The sequence below is a fragment of the Elgaria multicarinata genome, chromosome 9, assembly GCF_023053635.1.
Source record: "Elgaria multicarinata webbii isolate HBS135686 ecotype San Diego chromosome 9, rElgMul1.1.pri, whole genome shotgun sequence".
Taxonomy (NCBI): domain Eukaryota; kingdom Metazoa; phylum Chordata; class Lepidosauria; order Squamata; family Anguidae; genus Elgaria; species Elgaria multicarinata.
Window position 1 is genome coordinate 41,043,914 of NC_086179.1, and position 18,479 is coordinate 41,062,392.

Below are 18,479 nucleotides of genomic sequence, written 5' to 3' on the forward strand. Positions count from 1 at the left end.
TGAAGTGTTTCACCCGGGAGAAGAGCACGTGCCCGACGCTCGCGGGCTGAGGGTCTGCCCGCGGAAGACCTTGGAAGGCGCGCGCCGCACTGGCTGCTCCTTCGGCACCTGGGCAGCCGCCGAGGGCAAGGCGCGCGTGAGGGCGAGCCCAGCAAAGCGACGTCGTATAGCTGCACAGCGGAGCCGGGGCAGCGCTCGCTCTCCGAGAAGCCGCCTGGTCGCAGCGGCGGCAGCAGCTGTCGGGACCGCTCAGGGAGGCCGCGACGCTCCGTCGGGGCTTTGGACGAGCGGAGCCATGAGCGCTTGTACAGTCCACGTGGGGTTCGGCACCTGGGACTACGTGGTCTTCGGGGGCATGCTGCTCATCTCCGCGGTCATCGGCGTGTATTACGCCTTCGCGGGCGGCGGCCAGAATACCTCCAAGGACTTCTTGATGGGAGGCCGCAGCATGACCGCGGTGCCCGTGGCGCTGTCCCTGACGGCCAGCTTCATGTCGGCCGTGACGGTGCTGGGGACCCCGTCGGAAGTCTACCGCTTCGGCGCCAGGTTCAGCGTCTTCGCCGTCACCTACGCCCTGGTGGTCATCCTGAGCGCCGAGATCTTCCTGCCCGTCTTCTACCGCCTGGGCATTACCAGCACCTACGAGGTAGGTAGGAGGGACCTACCCAGCCAGCCTTCTCTGGCTAGGCTGATCTCCCGGGGTTGCTTTCAGGTTAAACACTTGGCTTCACGTTCATGACACCGGCTTTGTCTCCCTACTAACTGCAGTGCATACACACCCAGAGAGATTTCTGAGGTCTGGGAACAGGGCAAGGTGTCTTTGCAAATGAATGATTACTTTCCGGATTGTTATCCCCACTTTTCTTCTGCCTTTGCTTTTCTGAGATTTTCGCCTCTAAGTCAGTCTAGCAAAAGTTAACAGAACTACCAAATAAACCATACTATGAGATCCATTTGCAAGTCGCTTCCATAGTGATCAATTGATTTACCTCCCAAGTACCTGATTTAGAAGTTAGAGTGTACAAATGTGTGCATGTTAGTGACAAGAAAGATGTTAAAACTTGCAACAACAAAAAATGGATTGTAACTTATAAGGCATTTCTCTTCCCTGTAAATGATTTATCATGAAGCTTCTCAGTGTTAAACTTAACTGCACATCTATGTTTAGAATAACAGGTAGTATCCAATGTTAATTGTGACTAACAAGTCTCATTCATTTCAATGGGTCTACTCTAAGTAGGCCTAACATTGGATACTACTCTATCGGTGTTATATATATACACCTTACACTACCAGGCAAAAGAAAACAATACCAAATTGACTAAGATTCAAGCATTAGTTAATTAATAAATGGAAAAGCATCCCATTTATTCTTCAGATGAATATAATCTTGTCTAATAAATTGTATGTAAACATTTCTTTCTTGCAGTATTTAGAACTTCGATTTAATAGATTTCTGCGCCTGTGTGGAACAGTGCTCTTCATTATACTCACAGTAAGGAAAATTATTTTGTATATTTCTTAATATTTGAAGTTTCCAAAGCAAAAGTTATTATTTTATAATTATTTCCACTAGAACACATTTATTTAGACATGAAAGTTCATTTACAGTGCAATCCTATACACACCTATTCAGAAGTAATTCTCATCATATTCAGTGGGGCTTACTGCCAGGTAAATGGGTATAGAATTGCAGATTTAGTCTAGTGTAAGTAGAAGCTGTAAAATAAAGTTGACTTTTGAAACTGCAGGCATGGTATTGTGAAGAAGATTCTTTATATTGCCTTCTGATCAGGTGGGAACATAAAAGATAATCCTAGCTCTATTGAAATAATTGCGTGTTTTGTCACTTATTACAAGATATATAGATCCTTAAGTAAACAGACTATGTAGGGAGCTTTAAATATGCTACAGTGAGAAATAGCTGGGTGCCACTTGGGAACTTTTTGCACTCAGTGGGCCCGTTCAGAAGACACCTTAAACCATGGCTTTAACTACAGTGGTTAAGCCAGAAAGCTAGGCTGTGTTCAGAAGACAACTTAAACCATGGCTTTAACCACAATGAATAAGGCTTTTTGCTTTATTCACCATGGTTAAAGCCGTGGTTTAAGGTGTCTTCTGAACACAGCCTGGCTTTCTGGTTTAACCACTGTGGTTAAAGCCATAGTTTAAAGTGTCTTCTGAACTTCCAACTGAATTTTCAATATTCCTGAAGTGTTGCCATTCCAATCAGTACTTTAAAACAGTAGCTTGGATCCTAACCTACGTTAACTTAAAGAAGTTCACAGACAGAAAGGCTGCATTTGTACAACACAATAGTCAATGGTGGGTTAATAATCAACTTATCAAGAGGGTACTCTACACACGAGATTATTATAATCATCCATGGTGTGGATTATAAAACAATCCATTTTCTATTCTCCCACTAAAAGGCTCAGTGCTATCTGATCACCACCCTATGTCCAGTGGGGGAAATGATGTGCAGTACGTTACTATAAAGATCTCTATACAGGGGGCAGGAATGTTATATTGAATAGAATGGTTTTCCAGCTGCGCTTGTATGTGTTAAGAAATGAGGAGAGTTAATCAAGAACTATACTTAATCAAGATTTGTAACCATTGTTATACCATTTGGTGAGAGAAACCAAATCCTGTTATGCAGCTACCCAAATCTATATAATTCTGATTTGATCAACTTTCCTGTTATATATAGACATTGTTGTCTACTTCTTTGAGGAAGTACACAGACAATTAATACCTCTTTTATTGTTTTATTGATTCTACATGGTTATAAACCACTCTTGTGATCCAAGATGTGATATTATGTATGATGTCATAAATAAACAGCACTTTGGTTCAGTTCAGTTTGAGTTTGATGGCATTCGCTTGTGGCATGAGATTTATTATGCTGAATGCTCCAGGAAGAATTTCTCCTGAGTTTATATTGTTCAGAGATTAGATGACACTCTTATACCAGCCTTTCCCCACTCCTGCTGTAGTGTTCCTTCTGGAACAACAGGATTCTATAAAAACCCTAGGCTCCAATGCCAGGCTGTTCCTGGCCTCCCAAGAGAAGGGTATCACTGTGCTGCTTAAACCACTTGGCTTCCAAAAGGCAGGCACCACTTGGTTCCTGGTCTCCCACACAAAGGCAAGATACCACACTGCATTCCTGGCATAGGCGTGCGCAGCACATTTCTTTAGGTGGTTCGACCAGGGACATTTTTTTAAAGGTAAACTTATTTTCATTCATCGAACAAACAAAATCAACGAAAACTGAAGTAAACTGTATTTTTTTAATTAACAAGTAATCTGTACTTTAAAAATACACATTTTAAAATGGAGACTCTGAATACTATTTTTTTGCTGTAGTGATAACCAGGCATATATAAAGATACAGTCAATTTTCACCATCTTTAAATTTAATCAGGTAATGACCTAATCCAAACTTACTAAAACAGATTCAAGTTTCTTGATCAAGCTTGTTGTGGTTCAAAGATCAGGTGTATTTTAACTCATCTGGTGCAGATTTCAACACCAATCAAGTCCACATTTGGCATATGGAGAGCACCTTGATAGTAGATATATACAGCTTGCATTTTTAAATACTTGAAAAATTCAAAATATAAACAACACATTGAATCCAACACAAGTCCAACCCCTTGTTCAATGCAGGAATCCACCTTATAGCATACCTGACAGATGGCTGTCCAGCTCCCTCAGAATGCCCAGCCCATTCAAAGCCAGACACATCATGCATGTTCGCAGCCTAGTTTTCTGTGAACTGTAGCCCTCAGTTTAGACACCAAGTGGGCCTTTAAGCTAATTTCCACACCATTTGAATCCTATGAAGGGATGTCCATGTTATTAATTTTGCCTTTTGTTTCATTTACTTAATATGTGTAGGTTTATTTGTAATATATGAACTGATTATGTCCACTCTAGAGAGTTCTGGAGAGTTCATATAATGCCTATTACTACCTAGTGAATCCCAAGATGAATTATTATGTATGTTTTTTATTCCTGTGTATTCGATAAACAATTTCTTTTGGAATGGGCCTCTGTGTGTGTGTGTGTGTGTGTGTGTGTTCATTGGGACAAAGTTGCCAAGATGCACTACAGCCTATGTTAAAAGGTCCTGAAGATGTGTATTGTTGCTTACATGCGCAGGAAAGAAATTTGTTAACACTTCATAATAGTTAAGACAGTGTTTTCACCACAAAATGAAACCTACTCTCACTATGCACATCTTATGAATATATATCTTCTTTAATAGCATTTTCAACAAGTCCTGGGGCCCGTGTTGACAACAGCGCATTGGCACCACGAGCCATCAAACCCTGGTGTTTGCACTCCTTTGCGACATCCCAACACGAAGGGGTGAGCCATCCCATGCACTGGGGAGCCTGTGCCTCCTCAATCCTTCCAGTGGTTTTTTTTATCTTCTTTTCCCAGGAGACACGGAGGCAGCCATTCGGCTTGCACCCATGCACCATGGTGCTGCACTTCCTCAGTCCTTCCAGTTATTGCTTTTTAACCCTTTTTTTCTGGAGGTGACAGCCATTTGGTTCGTGCCCATGCTTTGGGGCACCTGTGCCTCTTTGCATCCCAGGTTTTTAAAACTTTTCCCCCCTAGCTTCTCCCCATGCTGGAGAAGCGTGAAGTTGGGCCAGTGGCCATTTGGCTAATTGGCCCACCCCTCCCCCCTGTTCACGCAGATGGCGACCAATCAGGGTTCACCATCTGCCCAGACACTCCTCCGAAACAGCTCTGGAGCAAATTCAGAGCTTCAGGGTAAAGCCCTGGGATGGCTATGCAATGGCTACTGCATCATACAAATGACCTAGCACCACTGCGGATCCATCCCTGGGCTTTCCCCTTGTCAAAACAGCTCCCATTTAAATTGTTCTGGATGTACTTCAAAGTAATTTCTCTGGCTGGTGAGATTATAATATGTGGTTTGAGGCATGAAGATTGTTATGGGGACAACATGATGTGAAATTTGCAAATTTGCATTCATACTTCTTAAAGACTATTTCACAATGCCAAGGCGCTTAAGTAAAAATGACAACAAGGATCATAAAGTTATGATCAAAAAAATGATCTAAATATTTAGAACAAATTTGAGAATAGATAAGGCAGTAGAACAAATAATGAGGCAGATCCTCCACTTTGCCACTACAGCAAGGGCAAAGTCTCGAGCATAAGGAATTTTATTAAAATGCCCTTCTAGCACTGTTGTTTTCATTTGTTGCATCTTTAATCGTATTTATTTATTTATTATTTATTACATTTCTATACTGCCCAATAGCTGGAGCTCTCTGGGTGGTTCACAAAAATTAAAACCATTCAAAGTATAAAACAACAATATAAAACCATAATATAAAATACAATATAAAAACTCAACCAGATAAAAACAGCAGCAATGCAAAATTACAAATTTAAAACACCATGTTAAAATGTATTTATAGATTGTTAAAATGTTGGGAGAATAAAAAGGTCTTCACCTGGCGTCTAAAAGCATATAATGTAGGTGCCAAGCGAACCTCCTTAGGGAGCTCATTCCACAGCCGGGGTGCCACAGCAGAGAAGGCCCTCCTCCTGGTAGCGACCTGCCTCACTTCCTTTGGCAGGGGCTCACGGAGAAGGACCCCTGAGGATGACCTTAGGGTCCGGGCAGGTACATATGGGTGGAGGTACATGTGAGTTTTTCAGTATGATTAATCCCCCCCCTACATTTTTGAATCTGTCTTTTTTCCAGATATTATACACTGGAATTGTCATTTACGCTCCAGCCTTAGCTTTAAATCAAGGTAAGATGAATGAATGAATTGTAATATATCAGAGCTTTTTTCTCTGTTTAATATCAATACATATATCATGTCATGCAAGTCACTTTATGAAGCTGTCTGCTGTAGTAGTAGTAATAAAGCTTTATTGTTTCAACCAATGGTTACAACAAGCATAATAAAACAACAACAATGCTAAAACAAATCATACATGCTAGGTCAGAAATTTTGCTCTATACATTTGGGCTGTAAGAGCGAAATTGGCCAATGCCAATATGACAGTCTTGTTATTGCATGTAAACAAAAAGTATATTGTTTCTGAATTAGACCAGAAATGCCCTTCTAGCACTGCTGTTTTCATTTGTTGCATCTTTAATTGTGCAAGGGCTGAGCTAAGACAAGGGTTAGAAATTAGAGTCAGGTAGTATTCACATTCAAATTTAAGCTTAGTCTCTATTATTCAAACATCTACCATAGTCCTGTATTTTTCTTTCCTTTTAAAAAAAACTTCTTCCATTACACTTTTTATTTTATTTTATTTTCTAGTTACTGGAATTGACTTGTGGGGTGCAGTGGCTGCAACGGGAATAGTCTGTACTTTCTATTGTACACTGGTATGTCTACTGTTCGTTTTAAAATTGCTAGTTTCCAATTAACCTTTTTATTATTTTTAATAGAAATATTAAAAAATGAAATGCAACTTTTTATAAAAATGATAATCTTACGTTATTACCATACTGCATTTCTACATCCTTCCCACATCTGTTAATAATTCTCTCCTCCAATTCTCTGTGAAACTCTTCTTCTTCTTCTTCTTCTTCTTCTTCTTCTTCTTCTTCTTCTTCTAATGAAGATGATGATGATGAATTACTTGGTTCAGTTGCTTTTGAATGAAAGTGAGTTGTCTGGAAAAAGGAATGGTTTGGTAAGAGAAATGCATTTAACCTCCCTGGTTCCACTGAGCATTAAAATTCCTTTTGGGGGGCTTTCCCTACCAATATGCATATATTTACCAAATAAATTATCTGGCTTGTATATTAACCTGTACCTGCTCTTATCCATACAGGGTGGTCTGAAAGCAGTAGTTTGGACAGATGTTTTTCAAGGTGGAATCATGGTAGCTGGGTTTTCAGCTGTGATTATACGTGCTGTGGTGGTTCAAGGTGGTATTGGAAATATACTAAATGATTCCTACCATGGAGGAAGATTAAATTTCTGGGAGTAAGTTTGTAATTTGTTTGGGCTATAGTATTAAACAATGATATTTTAAATATATTATTTATGTCTCATTGTAATCAGTGACATTTATTTCCAGTAATATGTTTAGGATAGGGATGTTACTGATGTTATAAAGTGTTCATGGAGTGAGTAATAAGCAGTAGTCCTTTGCAAAATACATACATCTAGCTATTCATTGCATACATGGTGATCATTTATGCATTGTGTACAAGGTGATCATTTATGCATTGGTTTTACTTTGTTCTTACTTTAACTATGTCCCTGTGCAAAAATCCTACATTGATGTAGACAAATATGTAGATGGTAGGAATGAATTGTAGGAATAGATGGTGGAGTGGCATTGGAATAGGACTGGTATCATTGGCACACAGATCTTGGATATAATTTCCAGCTGGAGCTTCAAAGAAAATAATGGAAAATCACTTATTTCTTCATAATCAACAGAAACAATAAACCTATGCTGTACTTATGATTTTAGCTTTTTTGAGCCGCCCAGAGAGGGTGGTATAGGAAGGAAGGAAGGAAGGAAGGAAGGAAGGAAGGAAGGAAAGAAAGAAAGAAAGAAAGAAAGAAAGAAAGAAAGAAAGAAAATAATACTATCACTACTACTGAATGGAACCAGTACAGTTCAGGTTATGAACAGGAAATTGCAGGTGATGAAGCAGCAGGGTTGAGAGAGAGAGAGAGAGAGAGAGAGAGAGAGAGAGAGACTTGTCTAACTGAACATGGCACGGGGACATCTCATTTTAAAGCATATTTTATGGCAATGATGATGGCAAAGCAAACATAGGCCACAGCTAGACCTAAGGTTTATCCTGGGATCATCCAGGGTTCATCCCTGCCTGAGAACTGGATCCCCTGTGTGTCACCTAGATGAACAGGTTTGACCCCTGGATGATCCAGGGATAAACCTTAGGTCTAGCTATGGCCATAGTCATCCACCACCACCGTATCAGTGTCAGCCAGCAGACTTTTCTGAATATAACTTGGGCTTCACTTGGTTTGCAGAGCAGTCTCACAATTGTTTGGATGTGTTTCAGTTTCAGCGGCCTTAGGGTATGGATATATTTCTTGAAGTTGTTCGTCCAATAAGCAGTACTCTAAACTTTTGCTGATCTTGGCTACTTCTAGCTTAATATGAGAGACTGGCTAGTTCTTGTGAATGGCTTTCTGAGGGATGGGACGGTCCTGGGGATCATATGATTGTATGACAATATGATCTGTTGGAATAAGCAGGACTTATTTTCAAGTATTATTTATTTATTTATTATATATTCATAGCCTATCCCATCCTAAAGAGTTAATTGAAGAACAATCACATTCCAGTATGTAACCTGTGTACAAATGATCTGGGTCCATTTTGTTTAGGACCACAGTGTTTTCTTTGTTTTTTTTTACAAAATTTCAAAATATATTTGCCACTGAACTAACAGCTCTGACAAACACATAGAGTTGAATCAAATCATGGCTTTGCACTAGCTCATATAAGGTGGGACACCCAATTTTTGCCAACTTCCTGTAAAGGAGTTAGATATTAGAGAGACTGTATGTTAGGGGCACATGGTTTGGGTAGTTTTAGCATGATACTTTGAAAATCATTATATTTTTATAATGTAGAAAGAAAGGGCTCCAGCTTGAAGATTTAATGCTGGGAAACATGGGTGTGGGAACAGAAAGATCTTATCAGACCTCAAAGCCATAAACCACCAGGGATGGTAGGAAGAAGGATTTTGCAGCTGGAGAGGTGTCAAACCAGGCCTCCGGGGTGCGCCAAAGGGAGGAGGGAGCCCAGGAAAAGAATGAGGAGGGGAGAGGATATAAAGTTAAGAAGCTCTCCCCATCATGGTCTTTGTCTTGCCCCTCCTTTCGGTGTGGATGGAGATGTCTGTGGCTGATGGTGACAGCAGGGCCCTACTTCAGAGTAAGTAGTAGCTAGCTAGGTTTGACTGTTTTTTTTTAAGGTTACTGGATTTCTACACTATGCATACCTGCATGAGTGGTTTTCTTAGTATTCTTCCCAACCTACCCCCACCCTTACTTGTAAATAAACTCTTTCTACCTCAACTGTTTATGCTGCTGTCTTCTTGCCACTTGGGTCAGTGCTAAATCCAGGGCTACTGGGCCAGGATTCTGGTGTCCTTCCCCAGAGCCTCTGGGAAGGTGGTGGCAGTGGAGACGAAGGGGCAGATTGCCAGCTCCCTTCAGACCACCCACCTTTACATCTCCTACCTAATGCAGCCCCATTCACTGTTCATGAGGGTTGGGAGACTCTCCAGAACAGAATGGGGCATACTGCAGAGTATGTGTGTGCAGTAAGTGTGTGTGTGTGTGTGTGTGTAAGGAATCAGTGAAAATTGGATGTCCTACTTTATGTGAGTTGCAAAGTCCCTATTTTATACAACCTATGTTCTTATTAATAAGGAATCCATATATCAAGTTATATATGTTCTTGTCAAATCTATATAAAATTCTAAATTTATGTACCATGGTTACTTCAGTTTAATATTTAACAATTGTCTGTTACTATGTTTATAAATTAAGTTTGAGAACTTAAATATTCATTGAAAGTGAATATGAAAAGAGAGTTTAAAGAACCATTTAACATTAGCTGATACTTTAAGAATTCTATTTTCCCTCCATCATTTCAGCTTTAATCCAGATCCTTTGCAAAGGCATACATTCTGGACAATTGTTATAGGCGGGACTTTCACCTGGCTTGGTATATATGGAGTCAGCCAGGCTCAAGTTCAGCGATACATTGCTTGCAAAACAAGATTTCAAGCAAAAGTGTAAGTCAGTTCATTGTTTTGTCCCATTGCCAGAATCTGTTTTTTAAATGACGTTTTCATTTTAAATTGCATTCTTGACATTACAGACACATAATACAGTAATGAAAAGTAAAAACAACATGTGCTTTCTGCTTTATGAACCATACCAAAAGTAAATGTGTACCAATATTTAGTTTATGATAACTTATAGCAATTTAAAGTGTTGTGTCTTGTTTCTTTATCGTAAATAGTATCCTAGCACGTGGTACAAGTGCACATACAACTACAGTTTATAAATTCAAAACTAAATTGCACAGTTTTTTTTCTTATGCAGAACTTCTAGTAATAATGTATCTTTGAGAGCAATCCTATGGTCCTTATATAGCATCCCAGGGTTTATATGATTGTGCAGGAAACCACCCTCATCCATGTCACGGAGGGCTCCAACTTTGGGAGCAATTTGTAACGTTGGATCCCTTATTTTGGCTCTACCCAGCCACCAAAGAAATTCCCTTGGTGCCTCCCTCTACGAGGCTGTAACTGCAACCATGTAGACATGGAGGGGAAATGGGGATGTCAGAATATAAACTATAGTCTTCTAAACAGTTTTACAAGTCACCACTGAATTTTAGTACGAGATATTATAAGGATTTCTGAAGACATTTTTATTAGTAGCTATGCACAGGTCTATCTGCAGTGTGCAATATTCTGTATGTTTTTCAATGTTAAAAATACTATACTATTTTAATAATGTGGTGTCCTGTATTATTTTACAGCTGCCTGAAAGAAGGCCTAAAAATACAAAAAGGCCAAAATGTGTTGGGCTTTTTTACAAATAATATTTTTTGCTTCCGCATCCTGAGATGCATCTCTTCTATTTGTGGATCTATTTTGGATGCTTTCCCACTTTTGCACACAGGTTCAATCTCCAGCATCTTCCGTTAAAATTATTTCAAGTAGTAAGGCTCGGAAAGATCCCAGCCTGAGATCTTGGAGAACCAGGCAGTACTAGGCTAGATGAACTAATGATCTAATTCATTATAAGGCAGTTTCATAACATTATGTTTATTCAGAAAATATGTCATATAAGCTTAATGTAAGGGCATCACTCATACAAATAAATATTGACCTGGTTTGCAGAGCAAATAACTCAGCAGTTAACTCATGGTTTGTGGTCAGGTTAACTATTGGGTTGTTTAACCCCTAAACAACTCAGTGCCTCAGGATCACACATCATTCTAACAACTTACTACCTGGCCGATCATAGGCTGTTGATTAAATGTGGGAGTAAGGAACGTGCTGGAAGCAGTGTGCTCTCTCACTCCCACTCATGGACGGCAAGTTGTGGGCATTTTGCTTTTCTGCCTGCATAATTATTGGGTGTAGGAAAAAGAAAGAAAGACTGAAATGATCTCAATAAAGAATAAACACAGTGAAGGTAATTGAAAGGTACACTTAATACAGGGATTTAAAACCAGATTAGTCATGTCATTACATAAGAATTTTCACAGTGCTTTCTAAAGACATGACTAAAAGTTGTAGGAGATGTTTAGGTCAAGCTTCCAAGTTTTCAAGTTTTACTCTACGTCTTTTAGGATATGAAGCTTTGTTTAATTGATCATTTTGATCTTTTCAAGATTTAGATAGGTTCCAAAAAGATTACTTCATATTTTCCTGTTTATACCTTTATTTATACAAATTTGTGTCATTTAAACTAAAGTAGTTTACAAAAAGTATACTTTCTAAGGGAATGCATATTTGTTGCACTGACTAGGGCCATAGCTAGACCTAAGGTTTATCCTGGGATCATCCAGGGTTCACCCCTGCCTGAGCACTGGATCCCCTGTGTGTCACCTAGATGAGCAGGTTTGACCCCTGGATGATCCAGGGATAAACCTTAGGTCTAGCTATGGCCTAGGTGTCTAAAAATGTTTTGTTAAAATTATATCACAAATAATTAGTATTAAATTGATGCTAATGAGGAGGCATGAGAGACATAAAAAGCATGCATTAATATTCGAAGGCAATTCTGTCTTTATATGTCAGGAAGAACTCCTGGCTGCAAGTCTACAGTTATGCAAATATTTGGTGGCATATTATTTTCATTATTTTTAGTGTCCTTTAATTGTTAAAGGTGTTCCTTTCCTATAGCATACTGAAAGCTCAGGGCAAGCCATAGTAATTTCAAATAAACATGTTAATAAAATAATATGAAACCTAGGAACAGCCACATGCTTAATTTAACCCGCCAAAGTCCTTGTAATGCTTCTGAAACCTCTAAGCAAAGTGTGTTTGGTTGGTCTTAAAACTGGAAAAGAACACAGGACAAGTGATAGTCCTGAAGTATGTTGGACCCATCCTGTCTAACAGTGAGTTGCTGTGTGTGAGAGCATGCGTTGAGTATGCTCAGAAACTAGAGCAAGGCTGGATGGGATTTCCAGAGGGTAGGCTCAGTAAACAGACTGGAGGCTTGGATCCAGACGTGCTCTTCCATGAATGCAAGACATTTTCACTCATAAAAAGTTGCCTCCTTCCTAGCTGTTGCTTGCTGCAGACCCCTAAGCCCCATCCTGTACTGTCCCAGGGGGCTACAGTGGGGAGAAAAGGAAACACATTGCATAGGATCAAAGCTAATATGTTTGTGAATGTCAGTGATATTAGACCAGCTCAAGCAATGGCAGTGTGTGTATGTGTGTTACAGACAGGTTAAATCGACTTGTTTTAGCCACAGATACATACTATACACACACACAGGGAAAGAATTGAGTACTAGAAGGTTTGCACTGCTGTTTTTAGCCAAATAAACCAGTACGTTCTTATCTAACACAAATACTTTTTTTCCCTTTGGCTGACAAAGAGGAAATTAATACAGGTAAAGTGCATGACATAATTGCATAATGCTACAACACTGTAGTAATTCCACACATTTCCAAGATGAAAAATGTGTTGTTATTTTCTTATAGATCTCTTTACGTAAACCTCTTGGGACTGTGGGCAATTCTTTCATGTGCAGTGTTGTGTGGATTAGCAATGTACTCCATTTATAAGGACTGTGACCCTTGGACAGCAAAATGTGTGTCAGCACCAGACCAGGTTTAGTATTACACATTTCTAATATTTATGAAATAGCTAGAAAAAGAATTAGGACTGTAATTTTTGTTTTGACACTGACATGTGATGTTGAATAGATAGACTCATGAGGTGCAGTCACAAGAAATAACAATTAAGAAAAGTATAACATTAAACATTAGGAGCCAGTGACCTTAATGATGTCTCACACAATCAAAATGAATAAAAACTAGGTTTTAATGAAAATACTTTGAGTTTACTATGATGGAAAAAGAATGATTTAGGGTGCAATCTTATGCACATTTAGACAGAAAAAGGTCTTATAACTCACAGCATTCTCCAGCCAGCCATGCCTTAGGCAGCAATTCTATATTTACCTACCTGGAGTACTAAACTTAATGGGACTTATTTCTGAGTAAGCATGTAGAGGACTGCAGTGTTAAAAGACTATTTACAACATATATAGATACCCATTGTCACAAATGTGTATTCATTTAATTAAGCTTAGAGAGATGGTAAAGACTCTAGATAACAGAAATAAGAAAATAGAGTGTGCATGGTAGGGGGGGGGATGGATTTAAAATGAAATTATGATATATACTAATATTTGATTTCCCCCCCCCCCCAGCTCATGCCATATTTGGTATTGGATATTCTACACAATTTTCCAGGCACACCAGGGCTTTTTGTGGCTGGTGCTTACAGTGGAACATTAAGGTAAGTTAAACGAAAATCTAGTAGAGGGGGGTGGAAATACTGATAATTGATCTAAATTATTACAGCAACCTTTAATCAGGTTAATTATTAGATTAATCCATTTAGGGCACAATCCTATGCATGTTTAGACAGACAGAAGTCCTACAACTCCCAGCATTCCCCAGCCAGCCATGTTGGCTGGGGAATGCTTGGAATTGTAGGACTTGTAGTTATTTTAATTATCATCATCATCATTGCTAGCAGTTAATACACTACTAGTGAAATATTAATTTAAGGCAGGCATGAAATTAAGAACTACATTTTGTCTTCCTTAGTACAGTGTCCTCTAGCATCAATGCTTTAGCTGCGGTGACTGTAGAAGACCTCATAAAACCTCACTTCAGATCACTCACTGAAAGGAAACTATCTTGGATTTCTAAGGGGATGAGTAAGTATATACAACATATTTCAAATTTATTTTAGTTTAAGGAGACAACTCTTCTCATTTATACTGGGGTTTATCTTGATAGATTCCATTAATCACAAAAGTTATATACTGAATTCTCACTAGAATAATATAACTTCCTGCAAAGTTGTTTTATAATAATTCATACAGCATCAAGCTTCTAAAACTCTCCTGCTTTCTGCTGTTAAGTAGGCATACAAGCAGATTAGTGTAATCTGTTTTATACAGTATACTTGGTTTATCAGAAAAAGCTTGCAAGCTAATATATCAATGTTGATTTTTAGTATCACAGTTTAATTAAGTAGTTCTATATACTGCTAGATTTATATACCGCTTACCATATTTAAACAATATATCTAAGTGGTAATTCAAGTAATAAATTTAAGCAATTTAGGGTGCAATCCTATGCATGTTTAGACAGATTTTTTTTGTAGAATTCTCAGCATGCCCCAACCAGCATGGTGAACTGGAAGGATGCTGGGAGTCGTATGTCTTTTCTCCTTCTAATTGTGCATAGAATTGTGCCTTTATAGCACAATCCTATGCATATTTACTTAAACATAAGGGCCATCATGTTCAGGGGTTTACTCCTAGGTAAGTCTGTATAGGATTGCAGTCTTAGTGCATTTAAACATATTAAGAAATAGCCTTTAGCACACATCCCTATACCTGATCCTAGCCTAAGTCACTACAATTCAAATAATTTATATTTTCTTTTCTCCATTTCCCCTCTCTTCCTGTTGTCTTCCCTGTGTTGGATTTTATAATGTAAGGTTCTTGGGGCAGGGGCCTGTCCTCTTGCACATTGTAAAGCTCCATGCAGCTTAATGGCACTTTTTAACAATAAATAATAACAACAGGAGATCTATCAAATGCCATGAAGTAGAGTATGGATGTGGCAAAAGCGGGTTTATTACACTGGGACAATTTCCAATATTCCTGAAGTGTTGCTGTTCCTGAATACTGTTAATGGTGCTTCATATATCTGAAATCCTGCTTAGCTCAAATTACTGGAGTCTCCTATTCAAGGATTAGAGAGTGTGTGTGTGTGTGTGTGCGTGCGTGCGTGCGTGACTTCCTAATTGTAAATTTTAGCTGTGTGGATGGTGGGCATGACTGAAATAATCATTCAGCATGTAAATTCTGTGAAGAGGAAAACAAGTTCATTCATACAAACTGCCATCTTTCCACCATCTTTCTGTAGCTGCCATTACATCTGGGGACCATGGCGGTGTCTTGACAGCGGTGCATTAGTGCCATGAACCCTCATTTGCATTCCTTCCCACTATCCACACAGGAAGGAGCACAGGTGCGGGGTTTTCTGGAAGGAGCTGCTGCGCCCGTGTACCCATGCTCGCCCATCCTTGCATGGGCACCAGGGCACGTCTGCCTGCCCCCCATTTTTTCTTGTTTTTTTTCTTTTTAGGTGTTTATGCACCTCTCCAGCATGGTGTCCTTCTGCCATGCTGGAGAGGTGTAGAGGCGTTATTTTATGGGCAGCTCGTATCATGCCAGCCCCCGCTCCCATCTCTTTCTCCTGCCTGCCAGCAGCTCGCATTGCCAAACATCCCCCTATTGCTTTCCATTAAAAAAAGAAAGAAAAAAGACTGATGGTGACCAATCAGGGTCACCATTGGCTGGGGCACGCCTCCACTGCAGCTCTGAAGCAAAGCAACAGGTGGCAGATACCGTTGTCACCTCGCTCCAACTGGGAAAAGTCACGGTAAATACACGACTTTTAAAAATCAGAGCATGAGGGGAATGCCCTGGGAAGACTCCGTGATGGCGGCTGCATCATATAACTGATCTGCCACCACTGTGGATCCATCCTGAGGCAAACCCCTCTTCAAGATGTACCCCATGTAATCTTAATACTATTAAATCCTTGGTGTAAGTATCTTCAGTACAACAACAAAATTCAGAAGGAAGATAATTTTTCAAATCAATCCCCTCATATTGTGCACTATCCTTACTGTTATATTTTCCTTTGTTAATGACTATTGTTTCTGGTAATTTTCAGTTATATCAATTAGTAGTATTGATTTTGTTTATTTATGTTAACCCTGACACAAACAAGAACCTGTCCTTCTGTTGAATTTGGCTATTCCTAGAGGCAGTCCTAGTTACTAAGAAGTTTGATTTGTTATCAAGAGAGAGTGAAACAAAATCTACATGGCAAAACCTGCAATGAATAACCTACAAATCCTATGGAATTACTACATTCACTGTCTAGTTTGTTAATTACAGCCCCAGAATGATAAAAAATTTAATTTGACATGTCTTTGTACAATGTTCATATAGGTCTGTTTTATGGAGCAGTGTGCATTGCTATGGCTGCCTTGGCATCACTACTAGGAGGCTTGTTACAGGTAGGAGTTTAATCATTTCTCAGTTCATGTTAAATTTCCTGGGACAACAGAACAATTGGTGCTCATTCCAATGGATTCAGTTATATCCATTATACTTCAACCCACTTACTTTGGCAAAAGACTTAAATTAGGCTAAGTAAGATAAGCAATTTGAGAACTGCAGCTTAAATTGTTTTTAAACCACAGCATTATATTCAGTCTGGAACACAATTTCTTTCATTTAAAGTTCGCCAATCAGTATATCACCTAAAATGCATGAGTTTAAGATAACTTTAGTCCAGCTGATGTTATGAATTTCATTCACTGAAATCAGTGGGATATACATCTGAAGTCAAACTGTAACTGTAGTTCATTAGCCTTGTTTGTTTTGTTTTTAAAGCAGTTTCAGAAGAGGATGATCTTTAGCAGAGAGGGGCCACTTAAACTATGGTGACCATATGAAAAGGAGGACAGGGCTCCTGTATCTTTAACAGTTGTATTGGAAAGGAAATTTCAGCAGGTGTCATTTGTATATATGGAGAATCTGGTGAAATTCCCTCTTCATCACAACAGTTAAAGCTGCAGGTGCCCTGCCCTCTTTTGTATGTGGTCACTCTAGTTAGCATCACAACTGTTGTGATGAAGAGGGAATTTCACTAGATTCTCCATATATACAAATGACACCTGCTGAAATTCCCTTTTCTATGCAACTGTTAAAGATGCAGGAGCCCTGTCCTCCTTTTCATATGGTCACCCTACTTAAACCTTTCTACACCTATAATTTCCCTGTTTCAAATCAAATGCCCTTCAAATGGCTTTTGCCAATTGAAAATGTACATTTGTCCTTGCAAACACACCTTTCAAATCCTGCAGGGTGCTTGGCATGGACAATTTGGAATGTGGAGTGGTGAGTGAAGAAAGGATTGAACATCTTTTCTCCTCATCACTTCTCTATTATCACTCAGGTCTTCCTATACTGTACTTAACTATCACCTATATAAGTTAATGGCAGTATATATTCATGATTTCTAGAAAGTGATTCCAATGACGCTAAAAGTTGGTTTGTTTGTTTTCTAATGTTCTGCACTGAGTATTGAACTGCTTTCTGAATATATGACTTTACTCATTCCACAGGCAGCTCTCAGTATTTTTGGCATGGTTGGTGGGCCTCTCCTAGGACTCTTTTCTTTGGGTATCCTCTGTCCCTTTGCCAACCCTGTGGTAAGTATTCTGTATTTTCCAGAGAAGGAATTTAAAATATTTAATTTCTACCTTGCCTTTTGATCCAAGAAGTTCCCCATGGCAATTTGTATAGACAGTGGCAGTTAAAACTACCCATCAATTCAGCCAAATCACGGAACATAGATGTATCAGAAATTAACCAGCCACCTGATAAATTTGTATGAAATATAAAGGATATTTATTTATGGATGTAATAGGCTGCTTTTTGTTCATAGTCTCCACAAGGCGATTCACAGTACAATAGTAAAGTATAAAGTATATTAAACACTAGAAAATGCAAGCATTTATAAAACAGCCACATAAAAACTGCAATTAAGACCAAATAAACTGCAATATTAATAAAAACATTAATAAAACAGCAGCTAAGACTAAAAACAAAAGAAATTAGACATAGAATTAAAATGTTTTTAGAACAGTTTAATTTAAAACCAGTAGCATTAAAAAAATCTTTAAGAAAAGACCACCCAAAACAAATATGTTTTAAACCAGTTAAAAGTTTGTAATGTTTGTATGAATTCTAGCTCAGAAGGAAGGGGGTTCTACAAGCTAAGTGCCACCACAGAATAAGCCCCATCTCTTGTGTGCACCTACCAAAGCGATCTCATTTGTGGCCCTAAAAGGTAGATCTCAGTGCACAGGAAGATTCAAGGTGTAGGTAGTGTGCTTCACATAACCTGATCCTAAACCATTTAGGACTTTAAAGAGAGCCTGGAAACACATTGACATTTGGATATGCAGGGCAACTCATTCAGAATCAGTGTAGCCAGGAGATATATAAAATCTCACTGTACATAGAGAGCTAGAAATTATGTTAGCATCTTTAGATTATATTCTCTGAGAATATTATTTTTTGTAAGGAGGG

General features: G+C 39.0%; 1 protein-coding gene across 1 annotated transcript in view; it reads left to right on the forward strand.

The window, feature by feature from the left end:
* The first annotated feature begins 295 nt into the window (after positions 1–295).
* Positions 296–18,479, forward strand: part of LOC134404096 (sodium-coupled monocarboxylate transporter 1-like) — a 31,624-nt gene continuing 13,440 nt past the window's right edge. Inside the window, exons 1-11 of the mRNA XM_063134672.1 lie at positions 296–646; positions 1,430–1,495; positions 5,762–5,813; positions 6,336–6,403; positions 6,856–7,010; positions 9,677–9,817; positions 12,760–12,889; positions 13,494–13,582; positions 13,897–14,009; positions 16,329–16,396; positions 17,510–17,596. Of these exons, the coding sequence (XP_062990742.1) occupies positions 296–646; positions 1,430–1,495; positions 5,762–5,813; positions 6,336–6,403; positions 6,856–7,010; positions 9,677–9,817; positions 12,760–12,889; positions 13,494–13,582; positions 13,897–14,009; positions 16,329–16,396; positions 17,510–17,596 (1,320 nt within the window). The remainder of the gene's footprint in view (positions 647–1,429; positions 1,496–5,761; positions 5,814–6,335; positions 6,404–6,855; positions 7,011–9,676; positions 9,818–12,759; positions 12,890–13,493; positions 13,583–13,896; positions 14,010–16,328; positions 16,397–17,509; positions 17,597–18,479) is intronic.